General features: G+C 34.7%; 2 protein-coding genes across 2 annotated transcripts in view; one reads left to right on the top strand and one right to left on the bottom strand.

The window, feature by feature from the left end:
• Positions 1 to 13,255, bottom strand: part of LOC125867017 (suppressor of mec-8 and unc-52 protein homolog 2) — a 460,057-nt gene that overhangs the window by 76,073 nt on the left and 370,729 nt on the right. The window lies entirely within an intron of this gene.
• Positions 8,360 to 12,358, top strand: LOC125867038 (uncharacterized). Its single transcript, XM_049547461.1, has 2 exons — positions 8,360 to 8,912; positions 12,126 to 12,358. The coding sequence occupies exons 1-2, from the start codon at positions 8,360 to 8,362 to the stop codon at positions 12,356 to 12,358; spliced, it is 786 nt and encodes a 261-aa protein (XP_049403418.1).

Here is a 13,255-nt window from a genome sequence, read left to right as displayed (position 1 = left end):
ACTAATATATAGAAGAGTCTAGGAAGCAGTTGTTCGTCAACATGCTTGCTTCCTGGACAAGGGTACTTTGGTAAGTTATTATATAATTATGCTTTATACTTTGTTGTGAATGCTTATACAATTTGCTTTTGGAAGTGTGCGTTTCATGATTATTTTTTTCCCTCTATTTCCTATTGTGTCCTTTTGTTGATAATGCAGTACTTTTTCAAAGTTTTATTTGCCCATTCTTTTGTACCTTTATACAATAAATTCACTAGAACATATTGGTAAATATATTGAAATGTCAGGCTTTTTTCAATGCCTTGAAGGCATAAAAGTGTTGATGTTAGCACTTACTCAGACCCACACGTCCCATCAATAATATTTAGTATTCTTTTTTTTTTTGGTACACATATTTAGTATTAATTTGTAGTTATTTTAGGCTTTGTTTGTTATTGTGTTTGAGATCATGTAGAATAAAATTTAATATTTCATATTTCATTACTAAGGCTAAATTTAAATGATAATATGATTGTTCATTACTGATATTTAAAAATAGTATTAAAAAATTATGGACACTCGAAATTCTATTAATGTCACATAAATTAGGATAGAAGAAATAACATATATTATTTAAAGTTTATATAAAAAGTACTATAAATTATTATAATTATTGAATTCAAATATTGAAAAATCATATAAAAAAATGATTAACTCTTTAAATACTATTGTGCCACATAAATTGGGATAAAAGAAGAAACATGTGTTATTTATAAAAATGATGTTAAAAGCACAATAGTACTATAAGTCACTACAATTAACAACTTAATTTTTTAAAAAAAACAATATATACAACACTTAGCTGCCTCTTCAAATTTCATTTGCATCATATTAATTGACCATTAATTCTGCACTTTTTTCCTTTTAATTTTGTCTTACATTTCTTTTTTAGCCTGTTATATATTTGAAAATTACAGTAATAATACTTTAAATCATAATAAATAATAAGTTAAAATATTTAAAAGTAATATAAAAAAATCATTTGACTTTCAAAATTCTATGAGTGACACATAAAATGGGTTAGAGGAAATGACATATATTATTTGACAATGACGTAAAAAGTATTATAAATCACAATAATTAACAACTTAGAAATTTAAAAGACATAAACAAAATTGGCTGACTGTCAAAATTATATAATACCACATAAATTGGGACATGAGAAGTAACAAAAACTATTTAAAAACTACGTAAAAGCTACTACAAATTACAATAATTAACAATTTAAAATATTTAAAAGACATAAAATGATTAATTTTTGAAATTATATCTATGCCGCATAAATTGGGAGAACGAAATAATATATATTACTTCAAAATAACTTAAAAAATTATAAATCACAGTAATTAATAACTTAAAATATTTTTGAAAATCATATAAAATTTTGAATAACTTCTCAAGTTTCAACATGCATGCTTGTAGTCAGGGGTAGTTTGGCAATTTAAAGTTTTCTTTTTTAAAAAATGTCTTTTATCACTCTATATATATTTAAAAATTGTGTAAAAAATATTATAAATCATAATAATTAATAGCTTCAAAATATTTGAAAATATATAAAAAGATTTTGTTAACTCTCAAAATTTCATCTATACCACATAAATTGGGATAAAGAGACAGAGATATTATATAAAATATATTGTAAATCACAATAATTGATAACTTAAATATCAAAAAAAAATTATATAAAAAAATGTTTGACTTTTGAAACTTCATTTGTATCACATGATCAACACAAAAGGAGTAATATATATTATATGAAAATTACGTAAAAAATACTATAAATCACAATAATTAGCAACTTAAAATATCTCTCTCTCTCTCTCTCTCTCTCTCTCTCTCTCTCTANTTAGAATTATTATTATTACTCATTTGGCTCCTTATTAGAGTTGACACTTTAAAGCACGAACACGGCACTACCATGTTGTACACAAAGCATTTCAAATTGTACTATAAAATTAATTGTGTCTCATTAATTGTACACGTGTCTTTCTACATATACAGCAACCCACATGAAGAATTAATTTTCTGACAATTTTGGTTATATTTTTCTTTAAAATAATTATTGCCTCAATTTTTATTTTTATTTTTAACATTTATTTTTAATTTTAAAACATTGGAAATTTTATGTTAAAAATTTAAATAATAGAAAAAATGATTTATTTAACTTTTATCATTATCAATACTACTAATTTATTTGACGTTTTTTCTTAATCCTCATCTCATCATTAATGTTATTTATATAATTTTCTTAAATCGCTTACTTTTTCTTTTTTAACTCTTTTATATTTTATTTTACTCTTATTTAGAAATGGGAGTTTGGAGAACCAACATTGCACTAAAGAGTTAGACTAAAAGCTATAGAAATTGTACATTGAGGCCCACCAAAAAAATGAACTAAAGTAACTTCATCTACTTCTACTTTTTCTACACATATTTTTCTTTAATAAAATAATTATTAGCCTCCATTTTTATTTTTATTTTTAACATTTATTTTTAATTTTAAAACATTGGAAATTTTATGTTAAAAATTTAAACAATAGAAAAAATGATTTATTTAACTTTTATCATCATCAATACTACTAATTTATTTGACGTTTTTTCTTAATCATCATTAATGTTATTTATATAATTTTCTTAAATCACTTATTTTTTCTTTTTTAACTTTTTTATATATATAAAAGTTGGATATGTAAATGATGATGTCACATTTCTTAGAAGCTAAGATTACTCTTCTTATTTAGAAGTGAGACTTAGAAGTGAGACTTAGAAGGACTAACACTGCACTATACTCTTGTACAACATGCATACAATTTTGTACATTAACTTTTGACTGCATTAATTAGTTGTACAACGTGCAAAAAGAATTGTACATTAATAGAAGGACTAACACCAAGGACTAACATTGCAATTATTATTATTACTCATTAATTAGAAGGACTAACATTGCAATTATTATTATTATTCATTACTTAGAAGGACTAACATTGTAATTATTATTTTACTCATTACTCCTTATTAGAATTATTATTATTACTCATTTTGCTCCTTATTAGAGTTCACACTTTAAAGCACGAACACAGCACTACCATGTTGTACACAAAACATTTTAAATTGTACTATAAAATTAATTGTGCCTCATTAATTGTACACGTGTCTTTCTACATATACAACAACCCACATGAAGAATTAATTTTCTGACAATTTTGGTTATATTTTTCTTTAAAATAATTATTGCCTCGATTTTTATTTTTATTTTTAACATTTATTTTTTATTTTAAAAGATTGGAAATTTTATGTTAAAAATTTAAATAATAGAAAAAATGATTTATTTAACTTTTATCATCATCATCAATACTACTAATTTATTTGACGTTTTTTCTTAATCATCATTAATGTTATTTACATAATTTTCTTAAATCACTTATTTTTTCTTTTTTAACTCTTTTATATTTTATTTTACTCTTATTTAGAAATGGGAGTTTGGAGGACCAACATTGCACTAAAGAGTTGGACTAAAAGCTATAGAAATTGTACATTGAGGCCCACCAAAAAAAATGAACTAAAGTAACTTCATCTACTTCTGCTTTTTCTACACATATTTTTCTTTAATAAAATAATTATTAGCCTCCATTTTTATTTTTATTTTTAACATTTATTTTTAATTTTAAAACATTGGAAATTTTATGTTAAAAATTTAAATAATAGAAAAAATGATTTATTTAACTTTTATCATCATCAATACTACTAATTTATTTGACGTTTTTTCTTAATCATCATTAATGTTATTTCTATAATTTTCTTAAATCACTTATTTTTTCTTTTTTAACTCTTTTATATATATAGAAGTTGGATATGTAAATGATGATGTCACATTTCTTAGAATCTAAGACTACTATTTATCTAATTTCTCCAAAAAAAATTTAAAAAATGAAGATATCATACGCAAATTTATGGTTAAACTTAAACTATTTAATTCTCGAGAAATAAAAAGTCTCACATAAAATGGGACAGACGAAGGATAACTCTCAATTAAATTTATTTCACTTTTTATTTTCCATTTTTAACATAATTTTTCAAGTTGGATTTCTAGGAATTCTATAGTGAACCCATTTAAATTTTACTTTTTTGTTTTAAATTAGAGAACTTGGCCGCACTTCGCGCGATCATTTAAATTAAATATTTTTGATTAATTTTATATTTACTTTGTTGTTTAATCGTAATATTATTATTTTTCTTAATAATATGAAGATTGTGAAAAAAAATAAAGCTTCACAAATTTTACATCTATAAAATGAGGAAGAATATATTTTTTTATCAAATAAGATAAAATATATTTGCTAATAATATATAATATATATTTCGGTCTACCATTCTCCTTAAATGTCAAAGAAATATCTCATAATGTCAAATAAGACTGTAATACTCCCTCTGTCCGTAATTACCTGTCCACTTTTAAATTTACACATTTATTAAGAAATCAATTAATGACATAGTGAGTTTATCATTTTACTCCTATTAATTATGAAGTAGATGAAAAATTCTGCAATTTTCAAAGTAATTAGTCATTTAATTGAGGGTATAATAGGTAAAAAAATATTCCTTCTTGATTTGTCAAAATGGACAAGTAATTAGAGACAACTATAAAAGGAAAAGTAAACAAGTAATTAGGGACAGAGGGAGTACTAAACAAATGCATCAACAAATGTAATGACCCGGGAAATCATTTTTAGGAATTTTGAACTATTTGTTGACTTTAGTTAATTAGTTGAGGGGGAATTGTGGATAATTAACTTTAGTGATAGTTAATGGGCTAAAGTGATCATATATTTAAGACCCTATACCATTTGTTCCATATAATTAAATTAAGTTAGTGAATTGTTTTTCACTTTTAATACATAATTAATAATTCTTTATAGAAAAAAATATAAAAATCTAACCCTAGAGGGAGACTCACTTTTGCGGCTTCAACAAGAAACTGACGAATACGGGTAATGCCAATCAAACTTCAAGCTTTGTTTATGTATATGTGATTGTTGGAAGTGAATAACTTATTGTAATTTGTATTCAATGGATTCTTTATAGACATAGATGAGATTTTTAAAAAAAAAGGAAAAGAAAAAGAATGGTAAGTGGAATATATCTGTGGCACTGTGCACAAATTTTAATGAAGTTTTATCATGAAACATTAATGATATACTATGTGGATAAAATAATCATTATATTGGGTTGTTGGAAATAATTGGAAGGGAAAATATATGTATACATATGTCTTCTGCAAAGTTTAGAGTTTTCCAATAAAGTGAGTACTACGCTCCAAAAGAATCAGGTAAAATTTATATACTGTGATTTACCTTGTTCACAACCTTACCAATATTATAGTGTTAGAAATATTAAATTTTTAGAAAATGGTAAGTTCAAGTTTCGTTCAAATTAAGTGGGGACAAGTTGGTGATGTATATTTGGAGGGTTAATAATGAGTAGTGGTGAGGTAATCATTGGAAAATAATGTTTTGAAGGAATTAGTTAGTGCTCTACATATTTCTTGGGAGATTTGAACAATACTGGTTCTGTGTTATCATTTGAAAAGTAAGTATTCGTTGTTAAAGGTCACCGATTATGTATTGAACTTCGATTTAAGATTTTTCTTATTGTTATCACATTATGATTCAAACTTTGATATATTGAGATATGAAATCAGTTATTAGGCGTATCATACAAAACCTATTAGAGTTGATGTTGGAAAATTGAGACATAATCCTAGGCTTGAAACTTAAGAACTTGATTATAGATTTGAGTGAGTTTTCGGGTCTAGACTAAACCGATAGTAATATGGGTGTTGATTAGTTTTGAAATCTTATTGTGATTATATATTTGAATAGATTGCTTTGAGTTGGAAGTTCAACAAAAAGGGAAGGCTCAAGTCCTGGAGTGAATTCTTGATCGATTGAGGCAAGTGGATTTCTAAACCCTTGTTAAGCGTATGAAATTCGTGTATTTCCTTGTGGTATATGTTTGGGAGTAATGTGACCAATTGTTTGTGTAATGTGTTGAGAATTGTTTAAAAGACTTGTTGAATCATCGTTGAAGTTGTGATTTGTGCAATGTTATGAAAATGGTCATCTCCTCATTATTTGTGTGAACGTGTCATTTGCATTGTTCTGAAACGTGGTTGTGACAAGTGTTATGTGCATTGAGAAGGAATAAGAAATTAAAGAGGATGTACAATTTCGAGGGACGTTTCGCGCGCCGCGATGGATACTTTATTTCAAGGGACGTGTCGCGCGCCGCGATGGATATTATATTTCGATGGACGTATCGCGCGCCGCGATGGATGCATGGACAGATATGTCCCCCATGGGTCCCGGACTGACAGACAGCGGGTGTGTATCATTAGGTCAGACATGCATCACTATAATTGACATTGCATTTCATTGCATTGCACATTTTTATTATTAATGAACTTGATCTTGTGTGTTGCTGATCTTGTGAGTGCCTTTCTGTGAAACTATTGATGAATATTGAGTTGTTATTGAGAATATATGATCTGTTAGAGTGCTATTGTTGAGTTGTATGCTTTGTAAACTGTGAATTGTTAGGTTGGGCTGGTTTTATGCAGGTTGTAGTTATGGAGGTTAGGATGGGGTGTAAGGAGTACCCGTATTCTGTACCCTTAACTTGTGTTTAGAGGTTTGCTTGTTGAGTACCGTGTGGTTTGGTACTCACCCCTTGCTTCTACAATCTTTTGTAGGTTACGAGCCCGGATCTTCGTGATACCTTCCATTCTCTTCGTTTCCGAGGCTTTCTATGGAGATCTGAGAGGTAGCTGTTTGTCATCTCAGCGAACCTCCTTACTCCTGTTTATGATTTTGTTTTTACTTGAAAGACAACATCATTTGAGACTTGCGTATTTTATTTCAATTCTAGTATTTACATTAGAGGCTTGTGCACGTGACAACCAGGTTTTGGGGATTGAATTAAGTTGACTTGTTTTCGTAATAGTAATTGTTATTGAACTTTGCTTTATTTCCGCACTTTATAGAAATGATTGGGTTTTAGGCTGACTTGTCTTGGTGGGATACGACGAGTGCCATCACATCCATTTTTGGGTCGTGACAAAATGGTATCAGAGCCCCAGGTTCATAGGTCTCACGTGCATACAAGCCGAGTCTACGTAGAGTCTCAAGGATCGGTACGGAGACGTCTGTACTTATCTCTGAGAGGCTATAAAGACTATTAGGAAACTTCTTTTTTGTTCATTCTTTCTCATCGTGCGTGGTTACCTTCTTTAGTACTGAGCTATTGTATACTCTTTTGACAGATGACGAGGACTAGAGCGACTGTTACTGGTGGTAGAGGGGAGGCACTTCCCGAGGCAGTTGTTGAGGCCCCAGCTAGGGGTAGGGGTAGAGCCCGAGCTAGAGGTCGTGCTCGTGGAACGACACTAGCCAGAGGTCGTGGCCGTGGAGCAGCACCAGTGAAAGATCGTACTAGGGAGGCCTCTCCTGAGCCTCAGATTGATGACATAGAGGACCAGGTTCCTCCAGAGCCTGCAGTCACACCTTTGCTTCAGGATACACTATTGAGGGTGTTAAGTGTGCTTGAGAGCTTTACTCAGGGTGGTGGTGCGACCACTACGCCACAAGACTCTCAGACTAGAGAGGGGGTTCAGACCCAAGAGCAGCAAGAAGCTCCAGTTATGCATGATGTGGTGGGGCAGCCACCAAAGGATCCCATGGTTGAGAATGATCTTGCACCAGCAATTGGGGGTCAAGGTGCACCATTGGTTGTTCTGATAGAGGATGAGCAGCGTAGGTATGAGAAATTTCGAAAGATGGACCCACCTCAGTTTCAGGGTGGGAAGAGTGAGGACGCTCATAAGTTTCTGACTACATGCCGAGAGTTGTTAGAGGTTGTTGGATTAGCTGAGTCACATGGGCTTCGATATGCTACACTCCAACTTCGTGGGCCAGCGAGAGAGTGGTGGAGAACTTATTCGGGGGCTTTGCCAGTTGGATCTCCTCCAGTGACTTGGGAGAGGTTTTCCAGTGCCTTCCATGACCGTTTTATCCCTTGGAGCGTGAGAGAGGAGAGTCGTTTGAGGTTTGAGAATCTGAGACAAGACAGCTTATCAGTTACAGAGAATGAGGCCCGTTTTTACCAGTTGTCTAGGCATGCTTTGGCCATTATTCCAGACGAGACGGAAAGGATCCGTAGATTCGTGAGGGGGCTGACTTTCTCCATCAGATCGGCTGTGTTTAGAGCATCGAGAGAGTGGGCTTCCTTCCAGTCCATTGTGAGTGCCGCTAAAGAGGCAGAATTGATGGAGAGAGAAAAGTTTGGGGACCCTAAGAGGGTCCGTACAGCAGGTCAGTTTCATGGTGCCTTATCTGGAGGCAGGGGATCACACATAAGGAGTGGTTTCTTTCAGCAACGAGGACCCGTTCATGCATCTATGCTGACATCCGAGGGTGGTCAGATACCTCGAGGTTTTTATAGCATGGGTCACGGTTCACAGCAGCGACCTATGGGGCGAGGCAATTATAGTGGGTTTCCAGGGTCCGCACAGCAGTTCCCGGGACAGAGATTTTGCTTTTCTTATAGAGATCCCGATCACCTGATGCGACAGTGTACTTCCCAGAGGAATCGTGGAGGGTCCCAACCTAATTCTTCATTTCAGGCTAGACCACCGGTACCACAGGGTAGAGGCCGAGGCAGAGTTCAGTCAGGTAGAGGCGGTAGAGCTTCTAGTAGTGGTTCTGCAGCTCAACAGAGTGGGAGTAGAGTTACCACCCAGGTTGGAGGTGGCCGAGGGGGCCACTGTTATGCTTTCCCGGGGAGACCCGAAGCAGAGATTTCTGATGCTATTATTACAGGTATTATCCCAGTATGCCATCGATCTGATTCTGTATTATTTGATCCAGGGTCTACATTCTCTTATGTGTCCACCTATTTTGCTGTTGAATTTGATATGATATGTGATAACATAACTGTACCTATTCGTGTTTCTACACCCGTGGGTGAGCCCTTAGTGGTGGATCGAGTGTATCGATATTGTCTTATTTCTCTAGCGGGGTATGACACTTGGGTAGATTTGATTATTCTGGGGATGGTAGACTTTGATGTTATCTTGGGTATGAATTGGTTATCTCTTTATCATGCTGTCCTTGATTGTAATGCTAAGACTGTGACTTTAGCAATGTCTGGTGTTTCGAGGGTTGAGTGAAGGGTGCTAATGGCTCTTATCCTAGCAAGGTCATCTCCTTTATCCGTGCTTAGAGATTGGTGGAGAGAGGGTGTTTGTCTTACTTAGCTTTTATTCGAGACACTAGTGTTGAACCACCTTCCATGGATTCTATTCCCATGGTTCAGGAGTTTCTCGATGTATTCCCTTTTGATCTTCCAGGTGTTCCTCCCGATAGGGATATTGATTTTGCTATTGATTTGGAGCCGGGCACTAAGCCCATTTCTATTCCTCTCTACCGTATGGCTCCAGCAGAGTTGAAAAAGTTGAAGGATCAGTTGCAGGATTTATTGAGTAAGGGGTTTATTCGCCCTAGTATGTCACCTTGGGGTGCCCCTGTGTTGTTTGTGAAGAAGAAGGATGGGACTATAAGGATGTGTATTGATTACAGACAGTTAAACAAGGTAACAGTGAAAAATAAGTATCCTCTTCCGCGTATTGATGACTTATTTGATCAGCTACAGGGGCATCGTTGTTCTCTAAGATTGATTTGAGGTCTGGGTATCATCAGTTGAAGATTAGGGCGTCAGATATCCCTAAGACAGCTTTTCGGACTCGGTATGGGCATTATGAGTTCTTAGTGATGTCCTTTGGGTTAACTAATGCCCCTGCAGCTTTTATCGAATTGATGGACGGGGTGTTTCGACCATACATTGATTCTTTTGTGATTGTTTTCATCGATAACATTTTGGTTTACTCCAGGACTGAGGATGACCATGTACGACACTTGAGAATTGTACTTCAGAGATTGAGGAAAGAGATGTTGTATGCCAAGTTCTCAAAGTGTGAGTTCTGGCTTAATTCTGTGGCATTTTTGGGACACGTGGTGTCCAAGGAGGGTATTAGAGTAGATCCGGCCAAGATTGAGGCAGTTAGAGGCTGGACGCGACCTACTTTTCCTACTGAGATTAGGAGTTTTGTGGGATTGGCAGGTTATTACCGACGATTTGTTTAGAGTTTCTCTACTATTGCAGCTCCATTGACTAGATTGACTCGACAGGGTGTGGGTTTTTAGTGGTCTAATAAGTGTGAGGAGAGTTTTCAAAAGCTCAAGACTTTGTTGACTTCGGCTCCTGTGTTGACTCTACCTGAGGAAGGTGTAGACTTTACTGTGTATTGTGATGCTTCAGGAGTCGGATTGGGTGGGGTAGTGATGCAGAAGGGGAAAGTGATAGCTTATGCTTCTAGGCAATTGAAGTCCCATGAGAAGAACTACCCTACTCATGATTTGGAGTTGGCGGCTGTAGTATTTGTACTTAAGTTATGGCGTCATTATTTGTATGGGGTGCATTGTGAGATTTTCACTGATCATCGGAGTCTTCAGTATATCTTTAGTCAGAGGGATCTGAACTTGAGGCAGCGTAGGTGGCTTGAGTTGTTGAAGGACTATGATGTGACCATTCTATATCATCCGGGGAAGGCCAATGTTGTTGCCGATGCTCTGAGTAGGAAGACTCCTAGCATGGGAAGTCTTGCAGCACTTAGCATTGATGAGAGACCATTGGCTAGAGATGTTCAGAGGTTAGCTAATAGTCTTGTCCGGTTGCAGATCTCAGAGGAGAGTGATGGGATGATTGTTTTTATTGAGGCTCAGTGTTCTTTATTCGAGCAGATCCGTGTGCACCAGTTTGATTATGAGAAGTTATGTCTCATTCGAGACAGAATATATAGAGAGGGGAAGCCAAGGAGGCTGTCCTTGATTCTGACGGTGTCTTAAGGATCGGAGAAATGATTTGTGTGCCCAAGACGGGAGAATTGACTAGACTGATTCTTGAAGAGGCCTATTGTTCCCGATATTCTATCCATCCGGGAGCAGCGAAGATGTATCATGATCTGAGTCAGCATTACTGATGGTGTGGGATGAAGAGAGATATTTCAGACTTTGTTTCTAGGTGTTTGACTTGCCAACAGGTCAAGTGTGAGCACCAGCGTCCCGGGGGTGTATCTCAGAGGATGCATATTCCTACTTGGAAGTGGGAGCGGATCACTATGGACTTTGTTGTGGGTTTGCCTACCACAGTGGGTGGTTATGACTCCATTTGGGTTGTTGTTGACAGGCTAACCAAGTGTGCCCACTTCATTCCGGTTCGGGTGAAATATACGGCAGAGAAGTTAGCCGAGCTATATATCAGTCAGATTGTGCGACTACATGGGGTTTCTGTTTCTATTATATCATATCGAGGTTCACTATTTACTTTTCACTTCTGGAAGGCATTACAACATAGTTTGGGTACTCAGCTAGATATGAGTACAGCCTTTCACCCTCAGACAGATGGTCAGTCCGAGCGGACGATTCAGGTGTTGGAGGACATGCTCCGAGCATGTGTGATTGATTTTGGTGCTAGATGGGATCGACATTTACCCTTAGCAGAGTTTTCCTACAATAACAGTTATCACTCTAGTATTTAGATGGCCCCATTTGAGACGTTGTATGGCAGACGATGTTGGTCTCCGATCGGTTGGTTTGATTCGGCAGAGATGGACTCTTTGGATACTGACTTGTTTAGAGATGCTATGGAGCAAGTTCGTAGGATTCAGTAAAGACTGCTGACAACCCAGAGTCGACAGAAGAGTTATGCAGACCGGAGAGTTAGAGCCTTAGTGTTTATGGAGGGCGATCATGTTTGGCTTAGAATGTCACCTATGAAGGGTGTGATGCAGTTCGGGAAGAAGGGCAAGCTTAGCCCTAGATTCATTGGACCTTTTGAGATTTTGAGTTGAGTGGGAAAGGTGGCCTATAAGTTGGCCTTGCCACCTAGTTTGTCGGCAGTTCATCCTGTTTTCCATGTCTCTATGCTTCAGAAGTATATTCCGGATGAGTCACATGTGCTTTCACTCGATTCAGTGGAGTTGGGTCCAGACTTGACATTTGAAGAGGAACCTATAGCTATATTGGACAGGCAGGTTCGAAAGCTTAGGACCAAGGAGATTGCTTCAATGAAAGTGCAATGGAAGCACCGATCAGTGAGAGAGGCAACTTGGGAGACAGAGTCTGACATGCGTGCCAGATATCCTCAGCTTTTTGAAGCTTCAGGTACTTTCTTTCACCTTATGCTCGAGAACGAACATGATTTTTAGTGGTGGATAATGTAATGACCCGGAAAATCATTTTTAGGAATTTTGAACTATTTGCTGACTTTAGTTAATTAGTTGAGGGGGAATTGTGGATAATTAACTTAAGTGATAGTTAATGGGCTAAAGTGATCATATATTTAAGACCCTATACCATTTGTTCCATATAATTAAATTAAGTTAGTGAATTGTTTTTCACTTTTAATACATAATTAATAATTCTTTATAGAAAAAAATATAAAAATCTAACCCTAGAGGGAGACTCACTTTTGCGGCTTCAACAAGAAACTGACGAATACGGGTAATGCCAATCAAACTTCAAGCTTTGTTTATGTATATGTGATTGTTGGAAGTGAATAACTTATTGTAATTTGTATTCAATGGATTCTTTATAGACATAGATGAGATTTTAAAAAAAAAAGAAAAGAAAAAGAATGGTAAGTGGAATATATCTGTGGCACTGTGCACAAATTTTGATGAAGTTTTATCATGAAACATTAATGATAGACTATGTGGATAAAATAATCATTATATTGGGTTGTTGGAAATAATTGGAAGGGAAAATATATGTATACATATGTCTTCTGCAAAGTTTAGAGTTTTCCAATAAAGTGAGTACTACGCTCCAAAAGAATCAGGTAAAATTTATATATTGTGATTTACCTTGTTCACAACCTTACCAATATTATAGTGTTAGAAATATTAAATTTTTAGAAAATGGTAAGTTCAAGTTTCGTTCAAATTAAGTGGGGACAAGTTGGTGATGTATATTTGGAGGGTTAATGATGAGTAGTAGTGAGGTAATCATTGGAAAATAATGTTTTGAAGGAATTAGTTAGTGCTCTACATATTTCTTGGGAGATTTGAACAATACTGGTTCTGTGTTATCATTTGAAAAGTAAT

This window comes from Solanum stenotomum, chromosome 6, assembly GCF_019186545.1.
Source record: "Solanum stenotomum isolate F172 chromosome 6, ASM1918654v1, whole genome shotgun sequence".
Taxonomy (NCBI): Eukaryota; Viridiplantae; Streptophyta; class Magnoliopsida; order Solanales; family Solanaceae; genus Solanum; species Solanum stenotomum.
This window is presented reverse-complemented; position numbering and strand designations above follow the sequence as displayed.

Coding starts and splice junctions, on each gene's coding strand:
- LOC125867038 (XM_049547461.1), top strand. CDS start 8,360: ATGGAGAGAGAAAAGTTTGGGGACCCTAAGAGGGTCCGTACAGCAGGT. Junction 8,913..12,125: donor TTCTGATGCTATTATTACAG/GTATTATCCCAG, acceptor CACTCGATTCAG/TGGAGTTGGGTCCAGACTTG.